The 16,393-nt window shown below is 39.8% G+C and overlaps 1 protein-coding gene across 1 annotated transcript; it reads right to left on the reverse strand.

The window, feature by feature from the left end:
- Positions 1-17: 17 nt before the first annotated feature.
- LOC145784797 (marginal zone B- and B1-cell-specific protein-like) lies at positions 18-2,084 on the reverse strand. The gene is made up of 3 exons (XM_082596644.1): positions 1,722-2,084; positions 1,313-1,527; positions 18-444 (listed from the first exon to the last, which is right to left on the reverse strand). The coding sequence occupies exons 1-3, from the start codon at positions 1,959-1,961 to the stop codon at positions 294-296; spliced, it is 606 nt and encodes a 201-aa protein (XP_082452770.1). The 5' UTR covers positions 1,962-2,084; the 3' UTR covers positions 18-293.
- Positions 2,085-16,393: the final 14,309 nt, after the last annotated feature.

Genomic DNA, 16,393 nt, shown 5'->3' on the forward strand with positions numbered 1-16,393 from the left:
TATTTTCTGTCCATTCCAAGCTCCAGTTCCGAAAAACGGAAAAGTTTTCCAGATTGGTCTTGAATATAAGCGTATTGGACAATTGCAAACGTCCAAGTTTTTTTTTTCTACTTTACAAAAGCTACTGAGTGGCGTGTGTTTGCGGTCCTGAGGTTTTCATCAGAAAATTAAAGTTTTGTAACAGTCTCAGAGTTAAATTCAACCTTTCCATTGATCTGAAGCTTTCAGACGTCGAATCAATGTAAAAAAAGGACTTATTTCCGGTCTGGGGTCAGGGATATATCCAGATTACATCATAGTTCACTTAAAGGCAGTTTTTTGGATGATTTGCAGTCAGAAATACACAGAAGGTCTATAATTCCTTTCTTTCGCTCTTCAAGGTAAGCGCTATATATTTCTTGTTCGTCATGAAGATCGACATAGTTGTAGCACATGATCGAAAATCTAGAAATGCAACAACAACAAAAATTCAGACCAATTTTTAAGTTTGTTTGACCCTGCATAAGCAAGAATTGCCGTTGTAGCGGTGGGTTGACATCCAGGATAGAAAAATCCATCATTTACATTGATTCAACCATCATAGCATGGGCAGTTAACCTGATGTCTGGTAGACCACATAGAAATGATCAAATTTACGTGTGTATTGTAGGCTACCTGAATTCATAAATCTATCATTGAGTTTTTATTTGCTCAAAGAATTCATCTCCAAATATATACTAGACCTACATAGAGTTGGAACCTGTTAAATATTAGCCTTTGAGGCCATTTTGCAAGAATGTAAGGTAGAGTTTAGTGTGGCTTAATGGCCTAATTCAACATAGTGCTGGCCGCTCTAACAGTGACGTAGCCTAGTTGGAAAGAAAATTTTAGAGGGGCGAAAAAACTTTTAAGCTGGCCAACGTCAATCAATGTGAATTACAGTGGTACCGTATTAAAATGTTGCAATAGTAGGCTAACAAACATTTTTTGTTTGGCAAGATATAATTTTCCCCATGCTCCCCGAGGTTACGTCTTTGCTTTCTAAACTTCCAAACTGGAAAAATGAAGGCTAATATAAACATTCCTGCAATTGCCAAACCCTTCAAGAGCGGCATATAGTATTTGAAATGTCTTAGCTAGCCTAACTGCTGGAGTTGTGGAATATCACCAGGCCTACTGTGTTTAATGATTACAAACTAATCATATGTGGGCCTAATTGAAAAAACGTGTTAGGCTAGGCTATTTGCAGCCTGCAGAAGTAGGCTAGGCCTATTGGACCACTCTAACTAGAAAAAGGATAAAAATGATAGTTTAAAGACTAAAGTATTAAAACCTTTTAGGCCAACGTCCTTTAATCCGAGTAACGCCTGGTGTTTGGTAAAATTCACTCTCAGGGTAATGTAGATGCTTCACACCATCTATGTCTTTCAATCCATAGTCATCCGTCCAATGTTTATCGCCACAAATTTCTTCGAATATTTCAATCAGTCTTGCTTCACTAATTTTCATTTTGCCAGCTCGAATAGATTTCGTCTTATTGCTTTCTTTCTGAGAAAAAAATAAAACACAAATTTGGCATTGATGTTGTTTGTTCAGTTTGTTTTTATTTCTAACCATCACAGCGAAAACAGTGCATGCTAACACTGTAACACAGAAGAGGACTAAGAAAAGATGGAAGCTACAAGGGAGTATGGACGTAGAGCAGCCTAGGCTAGCCACTAGCCTACTTAGCCCCCACCTACCTGCAATACTGCCGTATATCTTGATGCAATGGCCTTGCAAGCGTCACAACGGAGATACTGAGGCATAAATTTGGCATGCTCATCCTCATCAGATACGTTGTGTGAACCTGCAGATGTTACTTTTGCTTCTAGTTTGTATCCGTCAATATTTGGAGCGGATTTGCTTGCTTTTTGACCATAGCATGCCCAAAAATGACACAGTAAAAAAATAAACCGTGTGTTATCACTGATGATTACCATTCCAATAAAAAAAAATAAGCCTGTAGCCTAATCAAGCAAACTGCAATTTCCAAACCTGTCTACATGTAATAAGCCATCAGTAGGCTATTAGGCTACAGCCAGGACCGTTGCTTGCTTAGCTTCGAAACGAGTTGTGAAGAATTTCTATTCAAACTTCTAGCAATTTTGTTTCATTAAGCTTTCGAAACAAACAAGAATTTCGGAAAGTGCCCTCACATCAAAAGTTGGTTGTCTGGTGCGAAGTCTGTACAGGAAATGATTATTGAAGTATTCAAGCTTACAACGATTGAAAGCAAAAATATTCGCAAATTCTCAGTAAATCAATAATTAAATTTTTCTTTGAAGAATTTCTTTTTTTTTTTCAAACTGATTTTCACAAGAAAAACATCATTTTATTTCAAGGAAAATCAAAAATAATGTTTAATATTTATTTATTTATTTGGTTTTTGTTTCAGACACAAGTAGAATAAATTGGTCCATAGGATACAAACCAGGGATACCTAGACACTAAGTCTAATATCTCTAATACAAACACACAAAGAAAACGAAATACAACACCACACAGAGAACGAGTAGCAGCTATCGGTACTACGCAAATATTAACCACAAGTTTCAGGCTGGAGAGCACGATCACGATGCTGGAAGAAAGCAGATTGATAATAATAACACTCGGAATTCATCAAATGCTGAATCCACGTATTCGATGTGTTAAAGCAGCGATCAGTAAATTGATATATACTTTTACGAAGGAGAGCATGAAACGTCGTAATTTTGTTAGTTACCATCACAGAGCTTATACTTATACGTCTCGGAAGATGAAATATAATTCTATAGCTGTTATTATACGCTACACGTAGACGATTGATTGTAAGAAAAATATTTACACCACAGCTGAGAACCATACATTGGCATACAGTAGGATCGAAATAGTACGTTTTTGACAGTGGTAGAACACCTGGAGAATCTTGCTCTCAGCATATTGCCAGAGCAGTAAAGTGACCAGAGCTGTCTTTTCATGTCTTCATCATCAGACAGCATGTTGTTAATCACAATGCCCAAGTACTTTACTGTCGTTTCAAAACGAATACATTCATCACCCAGATAAACAAACGGTTGGAAATCAAGTTTTAAGAACTTGATTTTGAATATTACTCTAACAGTTTTATTACAATTAAATATAATGTCATGCAACATAGCATACTGCTGGCACGCATTAATAAAACCGTTCCATAAAAACAAATAGCGTGCTAAACTGAAATATAAATTATTCAAGCACATAAGTTATCCTACTTAGATTATAGATTTCTGCCTTTAACTAGGCTACTGTAAGCTTATAACCAGGGGCGTTGACAGGGGGGTTTAGGTGGTACTTTTAGACCCGGGCCCGGAATATTTAAGGGGCCCGGATTTAAAAAATTCCCCGCGACTTCAAACATTATCAAGATCTTAATATAATTAAATCTAAAGGAATTTCCATCAGAGGTTAAAACAGCCCCTTCAGCCGTCAGATGGTAAAGTACCGGGCCCACTTCAGCTTTCTGGTGGTAAAATAGCCACTTCTGCCACTAAACAGTAAAATAAGAATTTAGTCTAATATAATGGTTTCCCTAACCACGAATATTAGGCTACCCGAAACACGAATTTCAAAATAAACAGGTTAATATTTGTTCGAACTCAAAAACTGAAATGGCACAGGTAAGAAAATTACTATCTCTATTTCTGCACTAAAAATTAGATCAAAACCGCTTTTCCGATTGCAGCAATCAGCAAATGTTTGACCTAGGCCCAAACACCTTTCCTAAATCATATTGAAAACTTTCTGACTGTCTGCAGTGCTATAAATTCTCTTCTGGTGAGCCCAGAGTGACAAGTGAAACATCAATGGAATCGGGAAGTAATACTCTAGCGCCATGTGACAAATAAAAGTTCAAAAAAGCAACCGCTAGATAGAGATAGTAAGTTTTGCGGTTCAAGAAATTTTAAGATTGCTCAAGGTTTGTTAAATGACCATGCTTAAACGACATCAATAAAAGTTTGTACACAACCTTTATTCATAACTTTGTCGATGAAGGGGGCCCGAAAATAAATTGGTACCGGGCCCGAGATATCCTGTCAACGGCCCTGCTTATAACCTGAACTGTGTCATAACGGGTTTCTTTCTGAAGATTAGGCTACACATACAGTAGCCTACGTAGATTGATCACTGCGCATGGTTGATAGAATAGGCTATACGACTGACATACTAAAACAATAGGCCAATCAACAATCATTGAATGAAACGATCGTTTTATGGTAGCCTATTTCAAAGGAAATTGCCACGCTACTGTAATATAACAATTAAACAAAATGTACATCGTAGCCTAATCTGTAGGTTTGCTGAATTCGAATGACTAAGAGCTGCTATGAAATCGAGCATGTATAATCTATCGGCCAGTGGTTTATATTGTTAAACAGCGACTCAAATTGTCTATCAGTAACCTATAATAGATCCATCTTAGCGTCCACTTTGTAAAAGCACAAAACATTTAGCTTATGGTAGGCTACAAACATTTACTGGCCTATTTGATTCTTTTAAAAAGTAAACCCGAAAAGATCGAGATGTGTTTTATAGAGATCAGATGCCGAACTAGCAACACGTTTCAAAGATAGGCCTGCTGGGCTACAGCAGCCTACTCACACCAGCTGCATTTTTTAATTTGATGCATACCCATCACTCAACTCCAGGGCCGTTGAGAGGATTATTTGGGCCCGGTACCAATGAGATCCTCGATCCCAAAATCAAAACTTTCTAAGAAAACACGCTATAACCAAAAATTAGGCAACACGTTAATTTCTTCAGGTTCCCGGGCCATTTGGAAAGGTTACGTGCTTCTAAAATCTTCCCGCTTCCAGGTCCAAAAGTAACCTTTAAAGTCTAAACCCCCTTTGTCCACGCTATTGTTCAATTAACTCAAACACCTAGCCTAGGCCTAGCAGAAATCAGGTGTGGACATCCTAGCCAGTTTTGATAGGCCTTTCAGGCCCGGAATTAGGAGGGAGCAGAGGGTGCAGGTACACCGAGCCCCCCTTTTAAAGGGCCTCCCCGCCTCCCGACGTGGAAAAAATGTGACTTTGTGTTTTTTTTTCAGCCTTTGAAGTTTCTGCAAAATGCTGTAGGCTACAGTGCTGGATTAATGCTACTGTGGATGTAGAGGTAGTTTTTCGCGCCGACAAAATTTTTTTTGCGCGGGGCCCCCCGATTTAAAAGTGCTCCGGGCTCCCCATCAGCTAAATCCGGCCCTGGGCCTATTGGGTCAGATGTCACTAGACCAGGACGTTGGCTAGGCTATGAAATAAGTGGCTTAAGTTAAGATAGGCTAATAAATCAATCGGCCTGGCCGACTTTTCTGGTCGATGTGAATACGATAAAACTTAGCCTACTGACCTTTCCAAGGATCGGTGGCCTAAATAGCCTATAAGTTCATGCAGTTTGTTTTTACTTCTGAACTGGTACTGTTAAGTTTTTTTTTTTTCAATTTAATTCAGCCTACAATTTATTTTTCTTTGTTGGAATGCGGAAGAAATGATATTGTGAAAAAGAAATAGCCTACAGTAATAAAACCAACAAAAGGAAAAGGTGGCAAAACCTGAAGACGTGCAAGAAAAGATCTAATTCTACGGCACGGTAGCCCATATGCATCAATAAATATAGTTAAGCACGGCCACCAAACCTGAGACTTTAAACAAGTAGATGAATTAGTCAAGAATCAGTCGCCTCCTCGTTCCTGAAACAACTAGAGCTCCAATTGTTGAAGCAATGAGAACACGACTGAACCAAACAACAACATCACAAGAACAAACTAATACACACACACATATTGTAATTAGGTGATTATGGAAACTAACGAAGTATGAAAACAAGGACTATTTACAGATTTTAATCAGAAACAAAGTGTTCGCAGCAACGGTAAAGTAGCCTGTAAATTGCAGAATAGACTAAATCCACAATGTGGCAGCTCATAACCAAGATAAAATAGTTAATAAAGCTTTGTTTTTTAAAAACAATTTCCTGCACATGTAAGAGCATAAGAAGCATGATGATATAGCAACGTGTTTTTGGTATCGCCAACTTGATTGATTGATGATTGAATCTTTATCTTCGGACTGGGAAAGCTTCTTGCAGAACCTAATCCTGGCAGTTTCGCATAGCCTACTTGTAGAGGCTTTGAATCACTGACGCAGGCTTGGTCACCGAGATTGACAGAGTGAAGTTTCCGATTGTTGAAGTCTTGTTGGCGGGGAGGTATTCAATCCATTAAATGCCGCTGAATGAAGAGCAGTCCTTAACGTGCGTTGCTCAAGCACACACCCCGAGAGTCGAACCATCATCTTGAAGCTTCTTCGTTCACGAAGCCACGCTCTAATCGAGTGAGCTATCGGAACTTGGATTACATAAACCTGTCTTATGCAGCCACTTTGTAAATGGGTAGACTTACTCATATTTGTCTTCATAGCTAAATTTTACTAAGATGATGGTAGGCCTATAGGTATCAAGATTTAAATATTACAGAAAGATGATAAAGTAAACAAAGTCGAAATATCATATGGTATAAAATATTTTGTTGAAGTGCAATAGGCTACTTTTCAAAAGTCAGTAGCTTATAGCCAGCTACTTCAGTTCTTGATTAAACTTCTTAGCCTAATCAGCTGAGTGTAGGCTATTATTTTGACATTCAGAAACTTGGTTAGGTGTTCCGTGTTTCAAATTTAGTACCGTACTTCTATTTTTTGTAGCAGGCTTTTCTTCCCAAAATCCGCTATTTTATTGTTTGGTTTTTGTTTGGTTTATTTATTGGTTTTTCTAAAAGTTTTTTGATGTTCAACCATTTTTATTTGTATGTATGATGCTAACTTATTTATTATTACTTACAATCAGGGCTGGATTTCAGCCGAAACGGTCCGGAACGCCGCTCCGGAAGCTCCATCAAAAAGTTGACTTGTCCTGAACGGCGTTCCGGAAGCTCAAATATTTTATGCTCTTATTATGCTTTGCCCTGTTCAGAGTAGCGTTAAGATGGTATTTGTAATTTGTATCATTCATTTGATCCGTTATTGTGCAACCTTGACTGTCCTAGCGCCACACCTTGACGTTTACACTTCGATATTTTATTGAGCCACCTTACTACGTCACAATTAGTTTTTCCTGTATTGTTCTAATTTTATTACTGTTTCCCGCTGCTTGGCACCACTCTTAGTATGCCTTGCCCTATTCATAGTAGCCTTGTATGTCTGAGCAGTCGTGGTATCAATTGCAAATTGCCCGCCAATCAATCCCGACATCTTCTATCATCACTTAGGAAATTCCATCCAAGATCGATTGTTGAATTCAACAGACTCGTCATTAATTAACGCATGCAAAATAAGTTACTTGATCCAACTACTTGGCCAGAGGACACACGGAGAAAACGAAATCATTCGAGTGGCAAAGAGATTCCGCTTATGATGAACGCGAAGCTGTGAGAGGACTTCGTGATTATCGTGAATATGTAGCTGCGAAAAAAGATCTCAGAGTCTTCAAAATCTGATGTCACTAAAATTCTATCTAACTTCATCGAGCGAGTGTGAGCGCGGATTTTCTCAAATGAACCTCATATAGGCTACTGACATCTGACCGTGCTTCTCTACACATTGTAACTGTTTCAAGTTTACTCTTTATATGAATGGTCGGTCCTCCACTGAAAAAGTTGAGACCCGAAGTCGTCAAAGGTCTTATGGTTTTGAATGCGATGAATGTCTTGAAAAATTGTGGGTAATGGTTTCACTAAAATACGAATATTTGCATTGAACAACGTTATATCATCTATAGACTATGATACTTACTTCAGTAACGTTTTAAATACGTAGCCTACATCAAGTGTGTTGTTTCAAAGTCTTACAAGGAAATAATTCTTAATTTCTTGTACGGCACCTAGCGCATTTAGAAAGTAAAAAAATAACGTTCCGGAAGCTAATCTTCTGGAAATCCGCCACTGCTTAGGCCTACAATCTATTTTCGTAGGTTATTATTTCATGTGTCCTGTCAGAGAGCTTGCAAATGCAATATGTTTGTGATGTAACCTTGGCAATGGGCCGTTAGCTTATAGACTACAAAGTGAACCAAGAGCGAAACAAATTTCACTGAAAAAGTAAAAGCCTATTGCCAGAGACAATACATAGATTTCATTTTGACTTTCATGGATTTTTGCAGTATTAACAAAACCAGAATAGTCAGTTTATTTTGCTTCAACAGCGCCACATTTTATCAAACAAGCAGAGTAAATATAATTGTCAAAACAATGCATTGTACAACTGTTGGTTGGCGCAATCAGGATGTCAGCGAAAGACCATAAGCAGTCATCAGGTCAGCCACCACCCCATATCAGTAAATCTAACTCCACATTAGTACACGCAGGTGTGCATCGAGTTCCTGGTGCAGAGGCAGGGACACTTTCAGTGAATAATAAGTGTTCGCAACTGAGATTGAGAAACAACTTCTATTGGTTTGAATCTCCATTCTCAGACTGAGTAAGCCGAAGATGAAGACTCAGGGGCGCCGGAACGATTTTTGACTGGGGGGGGGGGCAAGATTACGAAAAAAGGGCACTTTTGTTTACTAAAAGGCCAATTTTTTTTCAAATTGTAAGATAAGATATAGCGACAATGCTAATCTATCAGCTCACTATGTATTGAGTAATGATAGCCTACAAGTGTCCGGTATATAAAGAAAGGCATCATGCTATGTTATAATGATGTAACCTACTGTCAAGCCTTAAAGCAGCCTGCGGCCATGGCCGCTAAATAGTGCTTGAATGACCGCCGGTGCTACCTCCTCAATCGGCCAAGTTTGGCCGCCGGTCTCTTCTAGCCAATTATTTAATTTCGCAATAGAATGATCGTGGATTAACTGTCGAAAATATGTACTTATGTAGTATCAAAGAGTGACGCAGAATTAGGTCAGCGCGTCATAATCGCTACTGTTGGGTTAGCTACTGTTCTGTTCGCTACTGTTCCATCAGACCATCAATATTTGTTATTGATGGTCTGATGGAATATATCCATCTGCGATCACCAGCGCTGTAAGTCTTGTTTGTAATTCCCGACGTTTATTTTAACAAAGTCTTAATCCGAAGTGCTAATTTACGTCGGCTGGCAATATTGTCGTTTTTATGTCGATTCGATGTTGTCGGACATTAAAAAGCAGAACTAGGTTAGTTAGGAAGGAGAACTAGGTTAGTTGACATCCGAGGGGAAAACATTTTTTGATCATAGGCTATTTTGCAAAAATTATGCTTCTTTTAGTAATGTCCTTCACATCATTGAAATACTTATTTTATTACCTTGCCGTCATCGTCAACATATGTCGAACGTTATATTTCGTTGCTAAAGAGAATTCTAGGGGAGTGGCGAACTTCCTTAAAATCAGCCACATTGGAGACACTCGTGCGAGTGTCGTTAGATAGTCCCGCAGTAGCCTACTGGGTTACAATCCCGATAAAGCAGTTATTGCGTGGTGCAACGATTCTATTGTAGGACGTCGCCCAGGCCCAGACTTCAACAACGCTAAGTGATCATTTTTGCATTGTTTCAAGTTTAATTCTATTTACTTGTGCTATCGTTATTTTGTATTTTGGTCTCCAAGCACGCAGATTTGGCCGCCGAGAAGGAGCACCCGGTAGGCCACGACGGCTGCCGAAAAAAAAAACGAGTTTTAAGGCCTGTAGCCTACTGTGTTGCAAAATTTTGTGCTGTAAATATTATTTTGAGGCAAAAATGAATGATTATAATTAGGCTAAAAGCGAATAGCAGAAATTGTTATATTGCAAAATGTGCAGTAGCTTACATGAATTTGAAAGGGCACCATTGCCCCCCCTGCCCCTCCATCTGCAGAAAAATTGAGGGCAGGGGGGCGGCCGCCCCCCCTGCCCCCCGCTTCCGGCGCCCCTGTGAAGACTTAAACCAGCGACCAAGAATTAACGAACGACCAATATGTGATTGTGTGGTAGAATAGGCTACAGCACTCGCGAAAGTCCCGGGCGAAGGTTTTCCTGAAATAACGGGGAAAATACAGAATAAACTACAGGTTCGATTTGTTACAATTATTTCCAAGCTAAAATTATTTTATGGTCAACCAGTGGGGATTTTCTTCTTTATTAGCTGTGTTGGTTCGTGACAATTAATGTAAGTTTTTTTCCGTTTTAAATTACCCCTAAAATTTTATCCGCATTTCCGTCTATTCCTTTATATTATAAATAGTAATTATTTTCTTGATTTTGAGAACCAACGTCAAAGTTTATTTTCGATTTTTTTTGTTTCTGGTTGTCATCAGACGGTACGGTAGTAGGTTGACTGGGCACCGAATACACCAAACAAAGAGAAATCAGTGCTCTCTTAATTGCTTAATATGTGGTCTCTGAAGAGGGCCAAAAGGTACTTACCTCACTGGGCCAAATGCAAAAAGCCGACAAGTGTTGGCTACTGCACTGTTTGTTTGTTTGTTTGTTTATCTTTATCCTGCATTGCGGGAAAGCGGACTTGAGCGCTATGTATCGGTGTACGCCTTCCAACGTACACCTGACCCACGCTGCAGCCGACGGCAATGTCTGTTTCCGGTTGTCTACTTTACTTATGACTTAAATTTGGTACTACCCATTACTCGAAATCGATCACTGGGTAGAGGCAATTATCGTAAAGTTTCTTGCCTAGAGAAACAACAGCAAGTGCGGGTGGCTGGAGTCGAACATGCAGGCTTTCGACTGTGAGCCCAACGCGCTAACCACTCGCCATTGCTGCCGACTTGCAAACAGCCTCACCAGATCAGCATGCATTGACAACCAACAGTGTATGGTAGGCAAGAGAGACTACGTAGCTTTCCATGATAGTAACGCTCATTAAAAGCAATAACTGCAATTTAAGTGTTGGCCTAAGCCAGGAAAGTGTATTGTAAAATTAGAAGGCAAATTTATAATTGGCTAGACTAATTTTAAAACTGTGTATTTTTATACTTTTTTGATGAAAAATGGTAAGGTAAGTGTAGATTGTTTCATACAAATGTCACAACTGTGATCACATTTTGGTCATATGAGTCTTGAAAAATCCAAACACTATTAGGACGGATTGAGTCAGGTAACTTTATACTTTAACTAACTCAGTAAAGCTTGGATAGTATCAGGGCCTATGAGAAGGGGGTACGGAGGGTACGGCGTACCCTTAAGGGCCCAGGCCTGTGTTTGTTGGGGGGCCCAAAATTGTGCTAACCCAGTTTACGCGCAAAAGTGTTTGATTAAAACCATTTTAAACAACTGATTTCAAGCATAAAAGTTGTTATTCTTTAGTCTTGGAGGGCCCGTAATCTAGCAAAAGGGCCCAGAAAGGTAATCGAGTGCCTTTCGAGGAAATTAGGAGCCCAAAGTTGTAATTTAATACTTTACGTGCAAAAATATTCTGCTAAAAGCACCCTAAATTAAATCATAAGAGTAAGTTATTCTCCTGTCCTGGGGGGGAGGGGCATAGTGTAGCAAAAGCAGGTTTGAGAAAAACCCAGGCAAAAAGCCCGGGTGTTTTTTTTTTTTTGTTTTTTAAAAACTATTTGACAGAGTTCACGCTTATTTTACTTCAAAATGAATTTCGGAATCAGATGATTAACTTGATTATGTTTTAACAAGATGTTATGTTTGAGCCTTGGTAGAGAGCTTGGCTTTGTAACAGATACATAAAACACCCAGTAGGCTAACGTTAATGGATTTAACATTAAACACACAAAAAAAAACATGAAAAAACTACTAAATCCAAATTTTCGACATGACATACCGGTAGTGTCCTCTTCAGATATAATTATAAGCTACATCTAAGAGAAATAAAAAAATGATTATAGAAATTTTACGTTAAAGATGTAGCCTGCAATAAGCGACACCTCAACAGTAGGGTGGCCAAAAAAAATTGAAATTTTTTATTTTTGTTTGCACACCCTCTCATTTGAGGAGGATTCATGAAAAAATGACACTGTGGAAATTTGAAGTGAATCCGACAAGAGGAAGTGCTTTCCCACCGACCTCTAAATTTGCTTTCTTCGGCATAATTCGTCAAAATTCCTTGAATATTTGAGGTAATTCTTTTTTGACTTATCCACAGTACATTGCAGTTGCAGCATTTTTGTTTTAACCATTGTTTTACTCTGAATTTATGATATAATAAGTGTTTCCACATGCAGAAAAACAGAAATAATGCACATAATAGATCACATTAACAAGCGTTTGGTATGAAATTAAATGCACTAAACTTTAGCTAAAACCGCATAAAAGTACGTTCACCAGTCACGATCGCAACACTTCAGGTGACAACACATTGCCCAGAAAAAGCAAGAGAAATGTTTGTAAAGAGTCAAGCCATTGATTTTATTTAATGGAGCTGTTGGCTTTTACTTGCACTTGTTGGAAGCAGCTTTCTGTGGTGCTCGACTACCTGATAGAGGAGCTGGCGCTGTTGTTCATTTTCCGTAAGGACTTCATTGAAGTCAGTAGCTAATTTGACTGCCCAGTGCCCGCTCTGCACAATCATTGACGACTTTGAGATCATGGCATGCAAGAAATAGCAGCCTTCGATTAAATGCCTGCTGCACAGTGCACAACAGTGATAGCTCCAGTGTGGATTCTCGTATTGCTTGATGTCGTGTCAAAACAAAGTGCAGCTAAATGCTCTGCTACAACTCGTGTATGAATTCCACTACTTTTTGGCCCATTAGTGATCCCGTTCCAACAGGCAGCTTCGGAATGCCAAGCAGTATCTCAACATGCGTACCAGAAACTACAATGGCCAAAGAGTCGCACTTTGTGCCATTGACATTAGTCAAATGTTTACCATGAAAATGAGCAACAAGTGGAACTGTTGGTTTAAATTTTTGCCGCACTGCAGCTGCCAGGCTTTCACGTGAGGTGTTTTGAGCATTCATGACAAAGGAATGTGACATTGTCAATTCATTTATATCAATTCCAGCTGCAGCAACAGCAAGAGTGACAATCATCATTGCTTGACGACTTGATGTTATAGTTCTGATCAGTGCTTCATTAAACAGTGGATTATCGATAATGCAGCGTTTTGGTAATGGCTGCTCCTACTGGGTTTTCTTTTGTTTTGGTGTTATTTGGATTTACGGTGCTAACAGTGGGTCACTGGAAGAATCTTCATCATCTGCTGATCATTTTTAGATGAGAAAGCAGCAGCACTTGATGGTACTGAATCAATGCGATTTCTGTTGCGTCTTTGTTCATCATCTTTGTGCTTTCTATACTTTGCAGCAGCTTGCCGATGCATTGGGTCCTCTGTTGTCATCAGTATCTGTCATGCACCACATTGGTCTATCAAAAACTGGCAGTCTTCTGGTATTGTTGTGCGGCATTCCCAGTTAGCATGTGCAATATCAAATAATGCACTTAAGCTCAGGGTGAAGTCAGCTTCTGAGGTCAGCTGGGAAGCTGAATTTCGCCTCTTTTTGTGCTTTGATTCTCTTATATGCTCTTGATGGATGCGTTTTAGTTTGGTAACAAGGTGAGTCTTTGCAGTGGTAGCCATAATAGCTTTCACTCACAAGAACTGTACTGCAAGCAAGTGGCAGTGTAACCTTATTGATCTTCATCTTGTAGTAGAGGTGGTGAAGAACCACACGTCCCATACAGGCAGCTGACATAGCCCCTCAAGAGAGTCAACACTAGAGAGTGGGTGTCCATTTGTTGACTCTCTTGAGGGCCATGTCAACTGCCTGTATGGGGTGTGGTTCTTCGCCGTCTCTACTACGAGATGAAGGTCAATAAGATTACACTGCCACTTGCGTGCAGTACAGTTGCAGATGAAGTAATATTAACTACTAATTACTATGCCACTTTTTGGTTTGCAGCACCTACATCAATATCTGCCCCAACAAATGACCTAGCAATGTTACCACTCACAGAGAATTATAAAGAGGTTGACAATGCAATTTCTCAAGTGGCAGAAAAAAGTTGAGGTTGCGCTTGTGGTACATCAGTGAGGATCTTGCTGCACTGCCTTTATTCAGTGATAATAACACAGATGATGAAAAGAAGGCAATCGTTAATGCTCTTGAGAAAGACCCATTTCCCGAAGATGTTGGTCGTGTTGCCCCAAACAAAATTGTCAAGTTTCAACGTCTCTCTTTGGCACAGTTTGTAACACAGCGTTCACTTAACCTTTTCGAGTCACTGCTTCTGTCGACACATGGCGTGATTGTGACGATTATAAAGAAGCATGCAAAGTTTGGCGTCATCTCAAAGCCGTCAATGATTGTGCAGAGCGGGCACTGGGCAGTCAAATTAGCTGACTGACTTCAATGAAGTCCTTACAAAAAATGAACAACAGCGCCAGCTCCTCTATCAAGTGGTCGAGCACCACAGAAAGCTGCTTCCAACAAGTGCAATATAGTCAACCAATGGTTTAACTCTTTACAAACATTTCTCTTGCAATTTCTGGGCAATGTGTTGTCACCTGAAGCGTTGCGATCGTGACTGGTGAACGTACTTTTATGCGGTTTTAGCTAAAGTTTAGTGCATTTAATTTCATACCAAACGCTTGTGAATGTGATCTATTTTGCGTATTATTTCTGTTTTTCTGCATGTGGAAACACTTATTATATCATAAATTCAGAGTAAAACAATGGTTAAAACAAAAATGCTGCAACTGCAATGTACTGTAGATAAGTCAAAAAAGAATTACCTCACATATTCAAGGAATTTTGACGAATTATGCCGAAGAAAGCAAACTTTGAGGTCGGTGGGAGAGCACTTCCTCTTGTCGGATTCACTTCAAATTTTCACAGTGTCATTTTTTCATGAATCCTCCTCAAATGAGAGGGTGTGCAAACAAAAATAAAAAATTTCAATTTTTTTTGGCCACCCTACTCAACAGCAGTAGGCCTACAGCACCATCAATAACTGACACACGAATTCAATGCAGGATACAGAAATTGGCGAGGGTCAAATCACATGATATGCACAACACAAAATAATAGTTTTATTGCAGCCTGATACTATTATTGCGCACAGATGTCCAATTCTGCAGTAAAATGTTGTGTGGTGTGCAATACGCCTAAGCAAACATCACACTTTTTGCCCAAGACAAAGGGGGCCCGGAGTGAGAGGGGGGCCCGGAATGACTCTTCGTACCCCTAGTGAAAATTTCTCTCAGAGGCCCTGGATAGTATAAGGCTACTCCCAGAAATCCATCTGTACAATTGCGAAATCCAAGTAAATGAATCACATATGAGTGTATTCTTTGCAAAAAATTAATCTGTTAGAAAGACTCCACTAACAGATGTAGGCTACTGACTCTGCTTCACTGTGAAAACAATACGATTATGATTTTTTTCAATATAATACAGTTTATTTTTCAAGTTACTCTAAATCAGTGGTTCCCAAAGTGGGCGCCAGCGCCCCCCTGGGGGCGTTGGCGACCATGAAGGGGGCGCTGGCTATAAAGTGGGCGATTGGGGGGCGCTGGGAGTAAATCAGGGCAAGAAAAAGTCTGCAAAGGATTTTTGTCATGCAATCATGTTGGCAACGTCGCTTCGCAGTGCCTTACAAGTTTGTTGAGGTCGTAACGCATGACTTACTTTGAAGCACTGCGAATATGCAAACCCGATCTTTTGAGCGCTTACTGCTCCACACCGAAGTACGATGGCTTTCCAAGGGAAATTGCCTTGCACGATTTTAATCGCTGTTTGAAACTGTCGTGAAATTTCCATAGAGTTGTAACCCTGGCCTTGCGAATGACGTCTTGGTTGTGAGAAATGATATCGCCTACTTGTCAGACATATTTTCCAAATTTAATGAGTCTATCCCTTCACGGTAACGAAGTAAATCTAATCAAGGTGAAATCGGCACTGTCTGGGTTCAGTGATAAGCTCGCGTTCTATCAGCGAAATTTAGCTAGACGAGAATTTTTCCAAATCTCAAGCTTGCATCAATTTGATACCAGTGACAGAGGCATATCTGATGTTGATGAAGACACGTACAGCAATCATCTTCAAGAAGTACACAAAGACATGGGAGTTCGATTCCATGATGTATTTCAGTTGTTTGTTTGATCTTTATCCTGCATTGCGGGAAAGCGGACGTGAGCGCTATGCATCGGTGTACGCCTTCCGACGTACACCTGACCCACGTTGCAGCCGATGGCAATGTCTGTTTCCGGTTGTCTACTCTACTTAAATTTGGTACTGCCCATTACTCGAAATCGATCACTGGGTAGAGGCAATTATCGTAAAGTTTCTTGCCCAGAGAAACAACAGCAAGTGCGGGTGGCTGGAGTCGAACATGCAGGCTCTCGGCTGCGAGCCCAACACGCTAACCACTCGGCCACTGCTGGCGAGTCTGACTGGATAATCTCTGACTGGATAATCGACCCATTCT

The sequence above is a fragment of the Aplidium turbinatum genome, chromosome 15 (genome assembly GCF_918807975.1).
Source record: "Aplidium turbinatum chromosome 15, kaAplTurb1.1, whole genome shotgun sequence".
NCBI lineage: Eukaryota > Metazoa > Chordata > Ascidiacea > Aplousobranchia > Polyclinidae > Aplidium > Aplidium turbinatum.